The following is a 21280-nucleotide window of genomic DNA, read 5'->3' on the forward strand; positions in this document are numbered from 1 at the left end:
TTGGACTGTGTATAGTCAATGTTCAAAATTGTGGCCAATTTGTTAGAGATAGTGGTAGTGTCTATGTTGTGAATTCCTGGATATTAAATGTTTATCTGCAATTTTCTGTAATGGTCCCAGTAATATTTCTTGTTAAAGTGTACTAAAGTAGCATATCGCATTAAGCTATGTTCAAGGGAAAAAAAGGCTGTAAATGCAGTTGCAAGAACAATACTTAACACATATCTTGGGATATTTAATTTGAAATAGAATTTAATTTAATTGTAAGTATACCTATTCTAATAATCTGTTTACTCCCCCTCTTTCATCAGTTTCTATCTGCGGATGTCTCTCTTTTTTCTAAGACTCACTCTGTATTGACAGGTGAATTCACTAAGAATGGACTGTGGCTGCTGATAAAACACCATGAATTGTGCATTACTTGCAGCCACTATCTGCCCTGTCTCAAGGTCCAATTCACAAGATATTATGCTAATGATATTACAGCACAAACACGCCCATAAAGTTTTGTAGCTGAGTGCAATTTACTGTTGTTTTGTGTCTGATTGCAATTATCCATGTGGCAAAGTATAATCAAATTCATATTTATTGCCTAGTAGTTCAAGAACATACAAGGTTTTTGACTTGGTATGTTGCTGCATGAGTGAAAATTTAACAGCAACAGTAAGGTAAAAGTTAAAAGAATAAGAAAATATAATGAAATATATCAACTACTACTAATATATAATGAAACGTAAAATATAATGAAATGTATATAAACAAAACAAAATGAAAATTAATAAAAATAGGTGAAATAAGGTGCAATAATGTGGAAACACTGGGAATATGGCAAGTACTCTATTTTCAAAATGTTAAATGAGAAATTTTAAATGGTATTTACAGAATGAAAAGTTGTAGAATAAGTTATTTACAGGGTAGTTCAGGCTTTATGCAAAGTGTCTGTGTACAGACACAGGGCAGAGAGATATATTGCACTGTGTTTGTGCATGTATGTAGGTGTATGTCATGTCGTGGTGTGGAGAGAGGGTTAAAGGGGTTGGGGAGCGGGTGGGGGTCAGTGTCACTATCTCTGGGTGTCTGGGGGCTTGTTGGAAAGGCCTACTGCTGTGGGGAAGAAGCTGTTCTTGTGGCACAAGGTTCTGGTTTTTATAGACCATAACCTCCTGCCAGAGGGGAGTGTTTTGAACAACCTGGGTGGGAAGGGTCGAACATGATCTTTCCTGCTCACCTCAGGCATACAGGTCCTAGAGGGCTGGCAGATTGCAGCCAATCACCCTCTCAACAGAACGAATGACACACTGCAATCTGCCCTTGTCCTTGACAGTGGCAGCAGCGTACCAGATATTGGTGGTGGAGGAGGTGAGGGTGGACTCAGTGATGGCAGTGTAAAAATGCACCATTATTGGCTTTGGCAGGTTGAAATTCTTCAGGGTTGATGCTATGGCGTGTAGGCACAGAAGTAGCCGTGATTGGCTGTTGTGTCAGCCAATAGACAGCACGGAACCTCGAAGCGCATTGACTTGAAACAAACGATGCGCACTGAAACATTTAGCTAGCTAGCTTACAACTGACCTTAACATTACCAGATCGTACTGTAACGATAGTAAACATTAATGCTTTCTAAGAATGGAAATTCAAAGAGTTTAAACCCTAACCCTAATCAGCAACCTATCACGTCTACTTCCGTGCCTACACCCCATTGGATCTAGCATCAACTTTTCTTCAGCTGCTGCAGGAAGTACAACCTCTGCTGTGCTTTCTTGGTGAGGGAACTGAACTTCATCTCCTCCCACTTGAGGTCTTGGGTGATGATGGTGCCCAGGAAATGGAAAAATTCCGGTGTCAACTGGAATTCCAGTGTCACACAGGGTGATGGGGGGAGGGTGGGGGTGTTTTTTCTCCCTCCCCCACTTTTCCCCCCCAATTGAAATTAGCCAACTAACCCACTCTTCCGAGCCATCCCAGTCGCTGCGCCACCCCCTCTGCTGAGCCGGGGAGGGCTGCAGACTACCACATGCCTCCTCTGATACATGTGGAGTCACCAGCTGCTTCTTTTCACCTGACAATAAAGAGTTTCACCGGGGGACGTAGGGCATGGGAGCATCACGCTATTCCCCCAGTTCCCCTTCCCCCCCAAACAGGCACCCGACTGACCAGAGAAGGTGCTAGTGCAGCGACCAGGACAGATACTCACATCCGGCTTCCCCCCAGTGGCCAATTGTGTATGTAGGAATGCCCAACCAAGCCAGAGGTAACACAGGGATTCGAACCTGCGATCCCTGTGTTGGTAGACAATGGCATAGACCGCCACGCCACCCGGACGCCCGGGGTGTGTTCTTTCTGGAGTTCACAACCATCTCTGCTGTCCTTAGATCATTGAGCTCCACGTTGTTTTGGTCACACCAGGACACCATATGGTCAATCTCTCACCAGTCGGCAGACTCATTCCCACCAGAGATGAGCCCGATGATGGTGGTGTCATCAGCAAACTTCAGGAGCTTGATTGACAGGTGACTGGAGGTGCACCTTTTTGTATACAGAGAGAAGAGTAGAGGGGAAAGGACACAGCATTGAGGGGAACTGGTGCTGATGAACCGGGAGTCAGAGACGTGTTTCCCCCGCCTTATACCTCTTTCATGTTGGCCTGTGGTGGAATGTAAACACCGGCCAGAATATATGAAGTGAACTCACAGTGGGGAGTAGAAGGGTTTACAGTTGATGAAAAAAGTTTCCAGAACAGGAGAACAGCGCTGAAGGATCATTGTCACATCTTTACACCAGCCACTGTTAATATAAAAACAAATATCCCCAACTTTCATTTTGCCGGAGAGTTCAGTGTTGCGATCTGCTCTGAACAGCTGGAAGCCTGCCAGCTGCAGCCCAAAGTGTGGTATTGAGCCACACAGCCAAGTTTCCATGAAGTACAAAATGCAAGATGAAGATAAGTCTCTATTCTTCCCCACCAGTATATGAAGTTTGTCTAGTTTGTTCCACAGGGATTGCACATTAGAGAGAAATATTCCTGGCGAAGAAGTTCATAGTCTGCCTCTGCGGAGACGCATGAGTGCGCCGTCTCTTTTCCCTCTCCTCCGGCATTTCACTGTGTGAACAAAGGCAAACACAGCTTGGACCAAAATGTCCAGTAATTCCATAGATGGGATGAGAAATTTGGGAAATAAATCCATAAAAGTTGTTTCCCTAATGTTCATAAGTGCTTTTCTGGTGAAAGAGCTCTAGGTATTGTAGCAAAACACTAAGTTTGCAAACAAAAGAATGCGCACCGACACACTGAGGCTGCCATCCGCAGCACCATCTTGGTGTCTCTCCATGGTAATGATGGCTTTGCACCAAGAACACAGTCTGCAGGCTAAATGTCATCCTTGATGTCATCAAGTATAGCAAGAATTGTTTGACCTGGCAGCCTGTATCTGCAAATGATTTCAGTAGTGGTTTAATCAAAAAGTGATTCTCTGCGAAGTATCTGCTCACTAGCATGCCAGGCATGACGATGCCATCACCTGGCTACAATTACTGCTGCCATGATCACTGGAAAGTCTGGGTGTCACTTACCACCAACTCTCTGAAGATGCCAATAATTTTCACTCTAACTGCATGTGGCTATTAGCGCTGGTGTTTTGCAACGAGTTTTGTTTGCATAGAAAGGGGCCAATTTTGCACTGAATGTATGCATATTACCTAATGTAAATACATGCAAATAGCACCGCTCACGGAGATGCTGTTTGGTTGGCAGCGCAGTATGGGGTGCATTTCAACTTTTTGTGGGTGCTTTAGGAATTACACAGATTCTTTTTGTCTTATTTGTGCAGGTTTAGTGGCCACAAAAGCTATGCAATCTTTTTGTGAATTTGCCAGTGAGTGTTTTGTCGGGAGTGATTGTTATTTTGGGTGTTTTAGCTGAGCACTCCTCCTCATGCCTCTCGGTGCTCAGCCGACCTACCGTGTAACTTCATTGATGTTGTTGGTGACATGATCCATTGGCCAAATATGATCACTCAGTCAGTCAGTCAGTCAATGACATTCGTGTTTGTAGGGCTGGTCCGGTCCAGCACAAAATTAGTGCTACTTAAGAATCTCAGTACAATGTCAACAATGTTACTTGGTCTGCATACTTCCACCTACACAATATTAATCGTCTTCACCCATCGCTTACACCTAACTGCGCCACCATTCCCATTCACACCCCGATTACATCCTGTATTGACTTTTGCAATTCTATCCTCTTTGATCTTCCTCTCAAGTCTCTTCATATACTTCAGTTGGTCCAGAATTCAGCTGCCTGTATCATTACCAGAAATTCTTTCATAGATCATATCGCTCCTGTTCTTCAGCAACTTCATTGGCTCCCTGTTAAATACAGTATCAGTTTCAAGATTCTGCCTCTCACCTTTAAGGCCCTTCATAACCTAGCACTCTTTCATGTCCACACACCCTCCCGTACTCTCAGATGCTCTTCTGCCATCCAACTCACTACATCTGCCCGCTTGACTACCATCGGGTCTAGAGAGCCTTCAGCTGTTCTGCCCCCTGCCTCTGGAACTCTCTACCAAAAGACATTTGCAATATTGACTCTTCTCTCCACCTTCAAATCCTGTCTCAGAGCGCAGCTTTTCAAACTGGCATATTCGATCTGATCCTGACTTCAGTGGTTATACCCACATTGAGTTTTGCACTGATGATGATTTTATACCCATCTATTAACTTACTGTATATCATTGTTTTGTTTGATATTACATCTTGATACATTGCTGCTTGTTTTTAACTGTTTTGTAAGGTGTCCTTGAGTGCTTTGAAAGGTTCCCATAAATAAAATTTATTATTATTACTACAATGACCTTGTGATTCCTCCATATCAGAATTCAGGGTTATCTAGTGGGGATCTGGTTAGAATTAAGGGGTCTCAGATGCCCTGTTATTCAGTTATGAGACTGGGCAGATAACCTGGTCATCTGCTTATTCTGTTTAAGTCTGTGTGTCATTTTTGGGTGTGTGTCTGTATTTTTTTTTTTTTTTTTTTTGTATCGGCCTGTTTAGGCCATCCTGCCCCAGAAGTGTCAATTTGTCTGTGACATAATTTTCTGTCTGCAAACAGCATCACCTTTTCAAAAGCATCTTTTTATATAAAACTCACAGTGCTTCAACTGTAGATTCTTAATTGCTTGAATTAAACATTATTGAAAACGATAAATACTACTCTACACATAAGAGGACTTACAAAACAACAAAACTATGGGCTGTAGATTGACCTTGAAGTCAACATGGCTGGAAGTCTGTAGTTATTTCAAAGACATTAAGTAGGATTAAAGGCCAATACATAAGGTTACTATAAAAAAAAGACAGGTAATTAATTTCGTCCACCAGTCATGAGTCGAAGATACATCCTAGGATGCACTGGGACACGTCATCAATGTTGTTTCCTGGGGGTCCTCAGGTGTTTCGGATCTTTCAGCATCATACATCCTCGCTCAGGCGACCCAGCCAGGGTTGATCAGGCCCTGGCTTGTGTCCCAGCAGCACTGGCCCACAGATCACTCCGTCTGATCCAAAGCCGTCTGGAGGCCCTCTCTGCGGCCTCCATGGTAGACTTGATGGCTTTCCTTTTTGCAGCCCCAGTGATGCCAAGTAGAGTGTAGGCCGTGCACAGTGAGTGGCCAGCAAAGCCTCTACACCCCACTTCAATGGGCTCACAACGCACCTTCCAGCCTCTCCTCGCCACTGATCCACCAGCTCCTGGTACTTGGACCTCTTCCGCTCATTTGCCTCTTCCATCCGGTCTCCCAGGGAACAGTCAGCTCTATAAGGAGCACCTGCTTTGAAGAGGCTGATGATAGCACTAAGTCTGACCTCAACGAAGTTGTCATAATGTGGTCCGGGAACCTGAGCTACCCCCCCAAGTCGACTTGCAGCTCCCAGTCTGACACAGAGGTGAGGAGACCGACTGCTGACCTGGGCTGTGACTGAGGCTGCTCGCCAGCTCTTAAAAGGCAATGTTCCTCTGTCCGCAGGCTTGCTTGTTGTTGGCCACAGCTTTGGAGATGGCCTCTGCGACTGTTTTCAGCACCTGGTCATGTCTCCAGTGGTATCGTCCCTCTCCCAGGGCTGATGGGCAGCTGCTGAGGATGTGCTCGAGTGAACATTTTCCAGGGCTTAGAGGACATGATGAAGAATCAATCTTGCCCCAGAGATGGAGATTTGTTGGGCTAGGCAGAACATAATAAACAGCTTTTACTGTGGACTTGATCCGCTATGGTTCTGCCTGCCGGATATCTTCCTCTCCAGCGCACCCTCTCACCTTGTCCATGCTCCCTGCTGCTGCTGTATGCCCACCATTCTGCTGGTCCTTTCCTCCTCTACATGTGCCCGCACCTCCTCCCGGACTAGATAGCATCTGTCCTTGCCATGGGCCTTATCATAGCGAGGTTATGGGATGGCTCCCAGCCCTGCCCATCCAGTTGCCACTGTGCCCACCAAAGCCCTGTGTGTCAGCCGAGACTCTGCTATCTCCAGGCCTTCCTGGGCTCTCCACTTCCTGCCTGTCCGCACCATAATGCCTACTGATGCCATCCTAGAGGCCTTGGAATCCCGATAGAGCAGTGCCTGTCTTGTGCAAGAAACCCTGAACTCCTCGTCGAGGCTGCTGATAGGGAGCTGGAGTTTGTTGCTCCTCCCATACAGTGCTGCACTGCCAAGGCTGTGTGGCAAACCCAGCCATCTTCGGGGGTAGCTACTGATCTTCCTCTCCAAGGTCTCCACTGTCGACAGGGTTACCTCATAAACCAGCGGAGGCCAGAGGACTCAGGGTAAGATGCCATGTTGGTAAATCCAAGCCTTGAAACTGCCAGGTAGGCCAGACTTGTCTACTGCGGTGAGCCATGTCTCAAGCTCCTTGATGGTTGCTTGGATTGCCGCTGCATCCCTAAGGCTACAGTCAAAGACTTTGCTTAGACTCTTGACTGATTTTGCGGTAATGGATGGGATTGCAATGCCATCCAAAAAGAAGTGAAATCAGTCCACCCCTTTATCCCTCTTCAACACAATGGCTGTGGATTTGGCTGGTTTAAAACTCATCCTGGCCCAGGAGATGAGCTTCTCCAGGCCCTGGAGGATCCATTTACCACCAGGCACCAATGATGTGGTGACAGTGAAGTCATCCATAAAAGCGCTGATGGGGGATTGCCGAACACCAGACTTGGACAGAGGGCCTCTGAACTCAGTTTCATCTGTCTTGACCACCATATTCATGGCAAGGGTGAAGAGTGTCACTGAGATGATACACCCAGTTATATTCCCCTTCTCAAGCCAGTGCCAGACATGTGTTCCCCAGAAGTGACTGAGCGTGAAGTTCCCATAGTAGTTCAGGATGAGGTCCATGATCTTACTGGGTACATGGTGTCGATCCAGGGTAGTCTCGATCAGCTTGTGGGGTATTGAGCCATATGCGTTGGCAAGGTCAAGCCAAAGCACAACTAGGTCACCCTTCCCTTCATGCGCCTTCCTGATCATCTGGGTTATAACTCTGGTGTGTTCTAGGCACCCTGGAACTCCAGGAATACCTCCTTTCTGTACTGAAGTATTAATGTTAGCATTCTTACGGAGGAAGTCTGTCATCCTTCTTGGATAGGACACTGAAGAAGATCTTCTCCTCCACACAGAGGAGTGAGATGGAGCTGAACTGCTCCAGCTTGTTTGAGTTCTCTTCCTTTGGTATCCAGACTCCCTCTGCTTCCTTCCACTGGTCTGCTACGTTCCCCTGATCCAAATCACCCGCAGAATCTTCTGGAGGATACTGAGGAGCTCTGGGCAGTGCTTGTGCACCCTATCAGGTACTCCACTGGGTCTCGGAGCAGAGCTGGCTCTGGCTGCAGTAACCAACTCCTGGATTTCCATCCAGGTGGGCAATGGTATGTCCAAAAGAGCTCTGATGGGCTCTAGCTCTTGCTCACTATCAGTGTCACTCAGAGTGTTGTGCAGGAAGTGGTCTACCTCTTCTTTAGAGCAGGCAAGACGACTGCTGCACTTATGCCCTAACAGCTGCCTTGTGTATCCAACTGAATCGGCTATAAACACAGTACACTTCCTGGCTCTCTCTCTCGTCCGTCTCCTGTGCCATTCTGCTCTGCACAGGGTCATGGGCTTCTTCCTGATGATGTAACAGAGCTCAGCCAGTAGTGGTTTCTCCTCCTCAGTTGCTACCTTGCCAGAGTCCGAAGTGCTTGCCGCAGTTGGTGGATCTTGTCTGCCCTTCGGTTCATGGTGTATTTGGGTCTGGTGGTCTTGCGCTTTTCAACACCAAAGCTCTCTGCTGCAAAACTGACAATGATGGTGGTTATCATCAGAAGCCGTTTATCTGCGTGCACTCCCTTTGCTGTCGATTTGATGATTCTGGCTGCGTCCTTGTCAAACTGGCACCTCTCTTGGGAAGTGACGTACTCTTACTTATATTTTATGTATTTGTTTTTATTTACTCTCTTTTAATTATATTTCATATGGTCGTTCCTTTTCTGTTTTTATTTGTGTAAAGCACACTGAATTGCCCTGTGTATGAAATATGCTATATACATAAACTTGCTTGCTTGCTCTCTGTGCTGGCTTGCTAGAGGCCACTTAATCTGACTCTGCTGAACTACTCTGATGGGAGCCAGAGAGGTTAGCACATGGAGGTTCTGGGCTCTGTGGGGTGTCTCCGGCCAGGCTGCTCCTGTGTGCTGTGCTGCCCCCCCCCCCCCCCCCCGCACCAAGCATTTCATTTTGGGCCGTTTAAGTCTAAACTGCAAGAACCCTTTTTTGTTCTTAGGAGGCATAAAGCTTTTCAAAGCAGATAAGAGCCTGGTTGGTCACCCACAGAGGTAATAAACATTTAGCAACAATCTTTGTTTGTATCACACTTTTTAATACTCTTGCAAGGTCCATCATAATCGAGTAAATAAAATTAAAAAAATTAAAAATGAAAGGGAATGACAGTTGCAAGTTACAAAAGTAAAGTTAACAGAGGTTTTTCTTCGGACTGCTGTTAAATACCCACCTCACTTGTTAAGTGTCGTCCATTGCCAAGGAGCCCCTGAGCAAGGCATTTAACTGCAGCCCCTGAGCAAGGCATTTAACTAGTTATTTCTGCATGTAGGAAAAAGATTTTCTATTCCATCACAACATTTAATGTTCATACCACTGCAGTTTTAAACTATTAAATTTGATTGACTAATTGTTGAGTTGGAGCCCTTGCTGCTCTTTCAAGCAATGTACCCCTTTCTATGGGTCTGACTTGTCAAAGACACCATCTGTCTATAATGAGTGATGGAAACAGAGACCAGGCCTATGAGTGAGTGTTCCTGAGTTGTCCTCCATGCATGTATGCTCCCCTAATGGCCTCAGAGTGCCTCCCTCCTTTCCATAAGTGGAGGGGAAGCATTAGACCCTAATAGGGTTAGGCAGCTCACCTTCCTCAGTCTGGACATCACTTAAAGGTGGGGCTGTGAGAGACAGCTCCAGTGTTATTGGGGAGGCAGCTGCTTTATATGAACTCCAGAGTTGGTTGATTGTCTGTTTTATATGGAGTTTAAAGAGAATGAACTTTAGGATTTTAGACTTAGGTTGTAGACTACTACTTTACTGGAGAAAATATGAAGAATGGCAGTTTACCTAATAACCACTTCACTGTACAGGAGAGTATCTTGGTTGTTTTCAATGTTGTCATCAAATATGTGATCAGGAGCATAAAAAACAGGACATTTACAATTTCCCTTTAGAAATTAATGGGAGAAGTGTTTTCAAGTAACCCTCAAAAATGTTTGTGGTGAATCAGGAATGCAAGGGATTTTTAGGGGATTTAAATAATGACCCGTTTTCGTATTCTGTCCATCAGCAAATGCTGGATTAGGACACGCTGACTCTGTAAGTAGCAGGGTACCAAGCTGTTCTGAGATTGTCTTAAAATCTTATCCTAATCTCATCCTATCTTATCCTTTCTCATCCTTTAAGTTTTTCCTTATTCTCCTTCTTTGTTGCCATGTCAAAGATAAGTTTTTAGGTGTTTTAGACTGTTTCAGAATGCAGCAGCTCCAGCGTCTCTTTGAGGCTGACTGAGAGGGAGATGGGTCAGATGACGTTTGCTTTTATGACTTACGGTGTGTCCCCGCATGTGACTGGCAGGCTGACTGACTGAATGGCCAGCTGACAAGCTATCTCTATGCATCTTTTTAACAGCTGGATAGCTGCTCACTGCCAGCTGGGAAATGTTTAGGCTTGGCATGTGATCCACAGAGCAGGACAAAGGGAATGAAAGTTCTAGTGCAATTCTCTGTGTCACTTAGAGAGTTTATGGGCGCTTGTTTGATTGTATCGAGTGGCCTTGTTACTACCTGTGTACTGTCATGAATAGACCTAAACAGCATTAGCTGCAGTAATCTTTTCCTCTGGAGAGCTGGTGTAGCTGAGGGGGGAAAGTGAGAAGCTAGTTGAGGCTCTGGCTGAGTGGATTGGCATGAGCCCCTGGCTGCCTTTTAATGTCTTTAAAAGCTTTTCTGCTTGAGTGCTGCTCAGCCTCTCTGCTAGCCCAGCTATTCGTCTACTAGACTGTCTATTCCAGGCTCAATGAAAAATGACTCTGGCGTAAAATGGAGTCGACCAGATAATTTCTGTGGCAAATATATTGCAATATTTTTACTGGTAGATTCTATAAACTATGCCTATAATTTTTTTTGGACTTTGGATTACTACTGTCTATTTTCTAATTATAACATTAAGCAACTCTGTGGTAAGGCTACTCTATTCTAGAAATTAGAACCTTAAAAGCTTTGAATTTGTTTCCGTTTATCTGGTGGCTAATGCCTTGTGTGTGTGTGTGTGTGTGTGTGTGTGTGTGTTTGGGGGGGTTGCTGCAGTCTGCCTGGCCAGATTCACACTTAGACATTTTTTGTTTTAATGTGGAAATACATGCGGAAGACAATTTTATGTTTCTTAATCCTTTGAAGGGTAAGGGGTGTTACTCTGCATCTGTACCTCTTAAGTGTGTGTAGGTGTGTGCACTCGTGTGTGCTGTATGGAATGAGAGCCCGTGGTCTGGTCACTGTTTAAGGTCATTGGCTGCCCATGTTTGCTCAGTGTCTTTGCTCTGAGGATGCAGCTCAGCTCAGCCTTGCCTTGTCCTCCTAGTATACCAACCCTAAAGCATCTGGGGGGGGGGGGCTTTTTCTCCCCAATTGTTCTTGGCCAATTACCCCACTCTTCACATCCGGCTTCCCACCCGCAGACACGGTCAGTTGTGTCTGTAGAGACGTCCGACCAAGCCGGAGGTAACACAGGGATTTGAACTGCCGACCCCCCGTGTTAGTAGGCAACGGAATAGACCGCTACGCTACCCGGGCGCCCAGCATCTGTGTTCAAAACAAGACTAGGAACCAAATACTGACACATAAGTTGCTCCTATGCTCTATGATGGAACATCAGAGAACACTTTTTTCCATTTATGTGACTTTTCTAGGGAGAATGCCACAATTCTTTTTAGCTGTTGCCAATTCTAGATTGTGCCTCCACTCTTGTTTTTTGAACATAGATTTTCAATGATGACAAGCCAGCCAGGGCAGCAACACAAGACAACTAGATAGTTTAAGGAATTTCTCTTTTGTTAGATTGCTTGTTATCTGACTCTGGATTGTTAAGCCTTTAACATGGACAGTGGCGCTGATGTGAAGCACGGCTCTTACACAGACCCTGGTGCTGTACATGTGGTCAGATCTCCCTTATGGAAAATCTCCAGCCTGCTAAATGTGACGAGCTACAAGCCAGGTCAATGTAGTGCTTTGAATCCAAAAAATGGGACACAACTAGGACTTTGAATATTGCCTGTAAGCACAGAAACTAGTTACATTGTGCAGATGAGAAAACGAGTTCTGTCGTATCTTGGCTTGCTGTATTCAGACTTCTGTTCTGGTGTTGTTTGTATGGAACAGTAGGGTTATGGTGCTGATGGAGGCTGACAGCCATGTGGAAAACATTGGTCACTGAGGTGTGCCCTGTGTGCTTCTCCCCACAGCCAGGGATGCAGACGAGCGGGAAAAGTGGATCCACGCCTTAGAGGGAACTATCCTCCGACACACCCTCCAGCTCAGGGTAAGTCAACATTACTTGTGTGTGTGTGTGTGTGTGTGTGTGTGTGTGTGTGTGTGTGTGTGTGTGTGTGTGTGTGTGTGTGTGTGTGTGTGTGTGTGTGTGTGTGTTTCAGTATAGTATGTTTGTCTTTTTTGTACAAACACTGACAAACATCTAGTCTGCTTTTTAAGTCAAGTTTTTGAGTATGTTGACAATTCAGAGTTGTGACCAAGTCACTGTTATGCAAGTCATAAGTAAGTCTCAAGTCTTAACCTTTGAGTCTCAAGTCAAGTCCCAAGTCATGAAGGGCAAGTCTCAAGTGAAGTCCCAAGTCACCGAGCTCAGGTCAAGTCAAGTCACAAGTCCCTAATTTCAGGTATCAAGTCATCAAGTCTCAAATGTAGGGTGTTTTATACCAATTTAACACATTTTTTTTAAATTCAGGTAATATTAAATTGTTTCATTACAATAGTACATAAATAAACCACAGATAATGTTAGAAATAATTGTTATTTTATTGTGTTCAAATTTGGACAACAGTTGGATTTTGTTTTACATTTAAGAAATAATAAAAGGCACACTCTAAATCACAAATGAGCGCACAACTCTTAATAACTATACAAAACATATTGATCATTCCAATACACAATAAACAAACACTCTCTCTGCTTGTCTAGTTCGACCTACAATTCATTGCACTTGCAAAATATGAAGTTGTCTAGGACTTTATCGCCTCCCTCCAAAGCCACTCCTCCAAAACACGCAAACACGCACTGCCTGACTAGCCTACTGCTGGAGATAGGTTGACAGGCAGGTAGGCCATCCAATCATTATAACTGGACACCTTAAAATGATTGGATGGGTTTATAATGGTCCTGCGACTTCCACAGATTACTCTTTTTATTTTTTAAATTTAGTGTCAGAGCATTTTATTTATTGATTCCTGTCGGGATGTAAAGAGAATTGCAAAAAATATAAAAAAAGTGCTTCTGAAAAAAATCGCCTTCCCTACCTTTAATTATTTGACTCCCTAGATTAGTGGAATCAGGGGTGCTGTTGGTGTAATTCAATAAATACATGGGCTGTGTGTGACAAAAGGCACACCCTACTTATGTACGCTTATTAAGTACCGATGTACGTGACGATGTGTACTTAATAAGTGTACATTAAAATATATAGGGGTGCGTTTTTGGTCACAGCCATGGAGGTTTTAGAACCACTGGACTAGACACAAGGGAGTATTTCACAAAGCTTGCTAACTGAGTATGACGCCTGACATCTGCGCAAAGTAAACCCTGGAAACCTTTCAGATCTGGAACATGGATTGAAGTAAAAAGAGCTGTTACGGGGTTCACTCTGCGCAGAAGTGAGGCTTACTTAGTTAGCCAGCTTTGTGAAATAACCTACTACCCCATGGCTCTAATCTAAGCCTATGCTTAGTAGGCTATGTTTCATATTGGGTGCAGTGCACTGTGTGTCATGCTCTGAGCATTATTTCAATTGCCATTGTGCCATACAAAAAGTGTTGTAATATAGGAAATTATAGGTATTAATTTTGGTTTCATGAAACAAGTAAATGTATTTATAAATGTTTATAATTCAATGGAGAAAAATCTTTCCAAAGATAGTGTATAACTAGATTAATTTGAATCATGGAGATACTTTAATATTTTTTATTTATTTGTTTACTTGACAGGGACAATGCACAATAAATATATTGCACCAGAATTAGCTATAAGCTAATTTGCATCTGTAGTCCCTCGGCAGGAGTCGTCGGTAGCACATAATTCGGAGCATCAAGTCTAAATGCTCAATTAAAAACAGTGTAAACATAATCACGATTGAATACCACTAGTTCAGTGCCCGTTCGGAATGGGCTGATTTTCTCAAGAACCGCATTATATTACGCATATTTAAAACTATATTATATTATAGTATGATACGTGAAACCATGCACTGAAACAGTGTTTGATTAGCTAATTATCAGGGGGCAACAGGGGGTATGCTAATTCATTCCGGTGACTGCTACATCGCCCAGACATCGTTTGCCCACTGGGCCAACATAATTGAATATTCGCTGTTAGGTGTTCTGAAACAGAACAGTACGTTTAATTTTATTTTTGAGATGAGATTGGGACGATGTTTAGGCGATATAGCCTGGCGTATTCCAAACAGGCAGATTGGGTCTGTGTGTGTGTCTGACCACTCACACACTACTGTACCTGTAGGCTAGCAAACAAACTTACTTCTCTTTGTGGCTTTTCAGATGACGCACAAATTTTGACGTTGTTGAAATCCCATCTGATAATTTTGCTGCACATGTTTTACAAACAGCAGTCCTTTTCTTCCCAACAACTTCGAAGTTCTTATAGCCGTAAATAATTATTTTTGGAATCGTTCCAGCAGCTGCACTTGCCATGATTGCAAACTCTCCGCGCTCATGTTGAGTAGAGCTGACGTTAGTTTTTGAGTAGCATGATGGTACCTCCAATTAGATTTGAGTATTTTTGTTTTCCCGCCCGTCTAAACGTTTGATTGGCCCTACGCGATGCGTGTGCGTAGGTAATTGTGTGCGCACTGGAAATGAAGAATGATTACAAAATAAAATAAATAAAATACGAGAGAGGTGCATCCCGCATAAACATTGAGAAAACACTCAAAACAATTCTCTCGAGTCATCCAGCTCAAGTCCAAGTCCAAGTCATAGATGTCAAGTCTCAAGTAATTTTCATTTTGGCAAGTCAAGTCGCAAGTCATCAAATTTGTGACTCGAGTCGCACTCGAGTCCAAGTCATGTGACTCGAGTCCACAACTGACATCATGATTCGTTGTATAGCCCTAGGCCTATGTCAGCATCTGTGCTAACAGTTTCCCTATCAACAGTCTACCTCCGGTCTTACAATTCTGACACCTGCAGAGTGTGGATAGTCAACTAGATGTTAATGTGTAATAGATGTACTTAGGTAACATTTTTGAATATGTACTGGGAGTAAACGTGACAATGGTGACTAACTGCATCATGATCACATGAGTATCACCTGTCCTTAACTTTTGGGCTTTTTATTATGTTGTGCTGACTAAATTTTCACTCGTTTCATAAATCAACTTTAAACTAAGCAAAGCCATTTATAACCAAAGAAAAAAAGGTGACAACATTCAGCCTAAGTTGTGGCTTTATACCAACAAAACCCATTATTAACCCAAAATAAATGGATGACAACATTCAGCCAATGTTGCAGTGCTTGTGTGCGTTGCACACTATTTGTGTACACTATTGGCCGGGTCACATGGAAGTCTCTTTGTAAGTTTCTTTGGATAAACACGTCTGTTAATTATGAATTATATAATTAAGTAAATGGAAATGCACCATCTTGATTCAGTATCTATACTTCCCATAATTCCAGGGGTGTAAAAAAGCATTTTGATACAGCTCAGGTGAAAAATTGATCTAAAGTGCATCTCTTCTCTTTTTAAAGTAGTTTGGCTTTTAGGGCCTTACCCTACAATAGTTGCTGTCATCAGTGCTGTGTAGGTTAAAGCTAACATCAAACAACATTCAGAGTGTATCTTGCTTCCGTAATGTGATATCATCTCTAGTACAACAGGATATCAGGGAGGGATAAACCGTAGGGAGGGATGCAATTTGGGAATCAGATATTTGATTGGACCCTACCAAACATTTTATGATATTATATGTTGGAATGTTGCTCACCCACCTGCCCGGTCTTGGTGACGCAATCTCAAAAACTAATGATTTAGAGGAAGGTAAGGTGATCAGATTTTGATGTAAAATGTATTTATATAAAAAAAATTTTAAAAAGCTGATTTTTTTTTTGACACAAGTTGTTGAATAGGTATATAATATGACTGTGGAAATGAGCTAACAAGGTTAAAAAGTCAGTTTTCATTTCATGTTGTCTTGAATGGGACTCCCTGATTTCACCAGCTAGTAAACACAGCAAAGAATTGTCAAAAAGGGGTCATTTATAGGGTAAAAAATAAAAAAGGGAAATGAATTTGAACCTGAAAACATGAGGATATGTTTTGTGGCCATAACAATAGAGGGCCATAGACAAGGGAGGATGTTGGTGTCATGGTTTGACTGTGGCAGGGACTCCTCAGGCATTGTAATGTGGAATGACAGTGTCAGTCATCTGTGCTTGATTTAATGATTATTTATTTCAGCTTGTTTGTTGACATGCTTTGTGGAGTTGTTGATAGCAGTTTGGTCTCCATGCTGATGGTATTTCTGTGTTAAATGGTTGATACCATTGAGGGTACCTCAGACCAGTCTCTTGTCTGGATCTACCCTGCCCTCCAGTTGTTTGTCTTTAGGCTTCCTCCTGTTTTGTTTTACATCCTCCCCCCATCTTCCATTTTCTCTCTCTCTCTCTCTCTCTCTCTCTCTCTCTCTCTCTCTCTCTCTCTCTCTCTCTCTCTCTAACCTGACCAACTCTTTCCCCTGGTCTCCCTTCTCTTCTTCCATACCTCCCCTCTCTCTCAAACAAATCCTGCTGACAGGCTCCGCATGCCTACCTGCTTGCTTGCCTGCAGTTATGCACACACTGACACGCGCACACACACCACAGTGCTGTCATACAGCACATGACCTGCCAGTGGCCAATCAGAGCCCTGCTTACTCCTGTCAGCCACACATTTGCCCTCGATGCCTCAGCCAATCACAGTAGCTGTTGGTGCTGTTCCCCTCAGCACTGGCTGCTGCTTCGTGGTATTTTTCCTCCCCTCCTTCTGCCTGCGTTAGAGGAAGTGTGTGTTTTCCTGCCAGGGGAGGGGTCCAGGATTAACTTGGCTCTGTCTGCCCTCATACCAAATGCTGCTACTAGAGGATATACTGTGGCCAGACTTATTAGCCTGCTAGCATCCAGGCTAAAGGCAGACTGCAGACAGAGCAGGAGGAGGGGGTTGTTCTGTTTATTCCCTGGTGAGAAGCAGGAAGAGAGAACATCGAGCTCAGGAGTGGCAGAGCACAGACGATCTTGTTGCCATAGGAAGGAAGGGGGGAAAACGGAGAATAAAGGAGGCTGAGAAAGAGGGAAGATCCCTGGGTCAGGTCAGTAGACTCGGCCCAAGGGAAGAAACAGTCAGGGCTACATCAGGCATGCCAATTGGAGCAAGGCATCCAGTAAGTGAAACAAACACACACACACACACACACACGTGCGCGCGCACCACTGCACCATTGCAGGAGGAACTTAACGGCTGCAGTGCACTGCTGGGGCAGCAGCATTGTAAACTGGGTCACGGCGAGTGGAAAAACAAATAGAAACGGGTGGGGGAACACTGTTGTTTTGAGGATCTTGGTTCGATGTGTAAGTGTTTTTGTGTGATGCTTGGCAAGCTGCTATAAGAATCCCTTCTGGGTCCCCAACACACACGAGCACGTAGTCTTTCTCATGAGGGATGAGGAACTTTATCATAAAATGAAAAAGCTTTTTTAAAACCAGCCACTGCTTCTGACTTTTTTTTCTCCAAGATTATATGGCTGTATTGAAAAGCACTTCTTTCATTGTGTGTTGCCATAACAAAGATATTTTATGCAACATCACATCACATCCATTATCCCATGGTGATTTACTGTACTGTATGTAACAATGGTGTCTTTTTATCCATGTTGTATCCATGTATTCCCATAAAACAATAATAACCAGTTGTGTGTCAAGTTTTTGTATTGCTGTAAAGGGATTAGGTGGTCTTCAAAATGTGGTGCATTTTCCTGAAACCCCAGTGATCACATTGTTGAGTTAGTTATTATTACTTGTGTACATAAGACACAATATCTAACTGCTTGATTTCAGACTGCTTGATTTTTTTAAAGTATATTTTATTTAACTGTGTATTTATTTGTTTAGTTTTTTAGTCCACTGGCATTCAACCCCCACTTTCACACCAGTGTGTGGGAAACCTACTCCTGTGAGATCACTCTGTCTTGCTAGTGACATGGCTAATCTGGAGCTCTGGGTCTACCTAGCATGTATAACAATGACTGTGCATATCCCTGCCTGAAAGTGGACTCATGACATGAGAAACTACAGAAAGAGCTCTTTTTACATTTTTTAATTCCTTGACTCCTTGTCTTCATATGGTTTAGGCTGAAGTAGGCCAAACTAAGCCAGCAGGGCAACCAACATTTGCCAGAGATAACTAATCTTTGCTGCTGTGCACATAGAGGAAGGCACTCTTGAGTATTTTGGCAGTATTTTGTTTGTCTATTTGATTTTTGCTCAGGCATCTAACACATTCTAGACAGTGAAAGCTCATTCCACCTTTGCTCTTTTTTCAAGGAAGTTTTGGTGTTTATGCTTGGTGGTTAGGCAGTTAACTCAGACTTTGTTCCCTATAAAGCTTGCAGCTTTTCACATTTTAAACATAAGCCTAGCTCTAGTTGGGTGAGCATCTTGTGTTGGTTGGTGGGTTGTTAATGGCTTTTCTTCACATCCCTCTGAGGTCAGCATTAGCAGGGAGAACGGCCTCCTTGTCAGGACACACTAGGACTCTGCCAAGTTGTAAAACCAAAGCAGCGGTGGAGATCCGAAAGGTTATGATCAGATGGTGTTTGATTTTTCTACCAAACAGGGTGCCCGCAGATTTAAAAAATCAGAAGTACTTTTACTGTTAATGTTTTTGGATTTGCCATTCAGGCATTGTTTTTTTTTTTTTTTAATGGCTCTTTGTTAAAAATGGCTGCTGAATTAGTTTTACAGTAAATTATACCCTGCTTTAGCCAATGCTGTATTTGTTATATCAGCATCTGATATGTTTACTGTGTAGAGGAAATTTCATCATTAGTGCTCAGTATACAGAACAAAGCTTTGTGCAGATGGATCAGATGATTTCAGCTTAATTTTACTCGGTGCTTGGGTGACTTCAGAAAAGCAGACAAATGTCTGGTCAAGTCTGTATAACCTAGTAATTACCTAGTAATTATGTTATATGATGAAAGTGTGTGTGTGTGGATGGGTGTTGGGGGGGGTGGTAAGCTAGTTGACAAACACCACAGAATAAGCAACAAAAAAAAAGCACAAACTCCTACATGCATAGACAATGTTTCTGATTTAAAATAAAAAAGCATCTACTTATATCTGTCAACAGCTTATTTCTCTCTTGTTATGGGTTCCCAGATTCAGCTGAAATGGGGAATGGGGTGACCTCTAGTGAGGCTGGCAAGCCTGGCCTTTTATATAGGCTACTTTTTAAACAATGCTTTTCATATCAGCCCTGGGACAGTGCATTGCTGGAAGATTCTCCTAAACAGTTGATGTTTCTGTCCACCATTTTGTGTCACAGTTGCAAAGCCTACCTGGCTAACAGAGGACAGACCAAAAAAATTTGAGCTTTGTATGTCGCCAATACAGTAAATCTGTTTGCTGTCTTGTGTAAATTCTTGATCTGGATTGTTGGTAATGACTTTGTTTGTCTTTGAATGTGCAAATACTACTAAGCCTTTTTCTTTGATCTAGGTGTATAATATTGATTTTGTTTTTTTCTTTAAATTTAAATGTGTGCATAAGGGTGTTCTAATGTTCTTTAATGTGTGTCTGTCTTCAGGAGGCTGAGACTGGGTTTGTCCCAAGTGTCCAAGACTTTGACAAGAAGCTGGCAGAAGCAGATGCCTACTTACAGATTCTGATCGACCAGTTAAAGGTAGGACAGACACCATATACAGTTGATCTACACAAATGACTTTTCTAAAAGTGCCACCCACGCATAGAGAATATGTCAAGTATTTAAATGCATTTAAACTGAAGGAAATTGCCACTTACCTGGGTACATTTGGCTGAGGTGTGCAAGATAATATGCAGGCCATTTGAAGAAAGTATCATTAAAATGCATCTATTTGATATCAAGCTTGACTTTCATCATGTTTAAAAAGGGTGAGCTTAAGTATTATTCACCTCAATGCTAGTATGCTTTGACTACTCATTTTATTAAATCACTTCAATCAATGGCAAATCTAGTTTCCCATTTCTAAAGAAATAAATTATGTTAAGTTTAAATGTCAGAAGTACTAAATATATGATGGAGAATTTATAGTTACAAAAAAATACCTATATATTCACAGATCTAGTAGCAAATCACACCAGCAATATATAAAGACTTCTACTTGTCCATGCAGCTTATGTCAGAAAAGCAACATCAGTCAGAGCTGTATCTCCAATAGGAATCTGTGTTTCGACTCTTCATTGTGACTTAGTACTTGGACTTTTCTCAGGTCATTACTCACCAACACTTCGTCAGGAAAGATGCACCTCCTGATCATTTTGGTCATTCATCTGACTACATGCACTCCTTAGGTCATATTGCTTCTCTCATCCATTCTCTCTCTCTCTTTCTCTGTCTGTTTGCTTCACAGCTCTTTGATGAGAAGATCAAGGACTGTAAAGAGGATGAGTCACGCAGAGTGAGTAGCCTGGCTGTCCTTGAGTTTCCAGCTCTCTGGTCCTCCATTCTTGCAGTCATCAGAGGCGTAGCTGACAGCAGGGAGGCAGGCTTACAGGGAAGGTTGGGGAGTGGAAAAAAAATCCCATCGGAACAGTACAGATGCTTGATTTGTATTGTTGTCAATCTGAAGGCATCGCAGGGTGCTGAAAGGTATCTCAAGGCTCCAAAATACGAGTCACACAGTGCTAGCTGTCATTTATTGCTCGCTTCTGCTCTTTAACTAACAAACTGAGTTTTATTCGGGAACAAAAACAACGTGTATATTGAACCAGGGTGCCCAGAGGTTGTGGAGCCATTACATCAGCTGCCTCCAGAGAAATGTATATCTAGAGCAGTATCTGTATCAAAGTTACAGTTAACTAAGTCCTACCAACTAGTGTTACCAAGTCAGATATTTTAGCCTGTTGGCAGTTTGGATTAGGTTAGCTGTCATCAGGGTCATGGAACAAACACAGTATGGCAGATTGACACAAACCTGATGCTAAGACAATTCGCCTATCAGCCAAGCATGGCACATTCAGGGTTTTAAACATAGTTTGCGCACGGAGGTGTTGTGTGTTGTAAAAGATTATGCTAAAATGTGATGTAAGTGGAGAGCCCTAGCTAGATATCTTGCTTTGACTGTGTTATTGGATATATGCAGCAATGTGTTTTTGTTGATCTGGGAGAAGAAACAATGGGTTAATACACATAATGTGAACTTCCTAATGGCAGCTCT

General features: G+C 43.1%; 1 protein-coding gene across 3 annotated transcripts in view; it reads left to right on the forward strand.

The window, feature by feature from the left end:
- The window catches only part of osbpl9 (oxysterol binding protein-like 9), a 66276-nt gene that overhangs the window by 16164 nt on the left and 28832 nt on the right, over positions 1–21280 (forward strand). For 2 of the 3 annotated variants that reach the window (XR_008810003.1, XM_056276397.1), the window contains exons 4-6: positions 12047–12123; positions 19669–19764; positions 20474–20521. Coding sequence is in view for 2 of the 3 variants with exons in the window: in XM_056276397.1 (XP_056132372.1) it covers positions 12047–12123; positions 19669–19764; positions 20474–20521 (221 nt within the window). In the remaining variant the exon portion in view is untranslated. Of the gene's footprint in view, positions 1–12046; positions 12124–16889; positions 17246–19668; positions 19765–20473; positions 20522–21280 lie in introns of those variants that run through there. The other variant, XM_056276398.1, reaches the window with a different exon arrangement.

Source organism: Lampris incognitus, chromosome 3 (assembly GCF_029633865.1).
Source record: "Lampris incognitus isolate fLamInc1 chromosome 3, fLamInc1.hap2, whole genome shotgun sequence".
In the NCBI taxonomy this organism is placed as follows: Eukaryota; Metazoa; Chordata; class Actinopteri; order Lampriformes; family Lampridae; genus Lampris; species Lampris incognitus.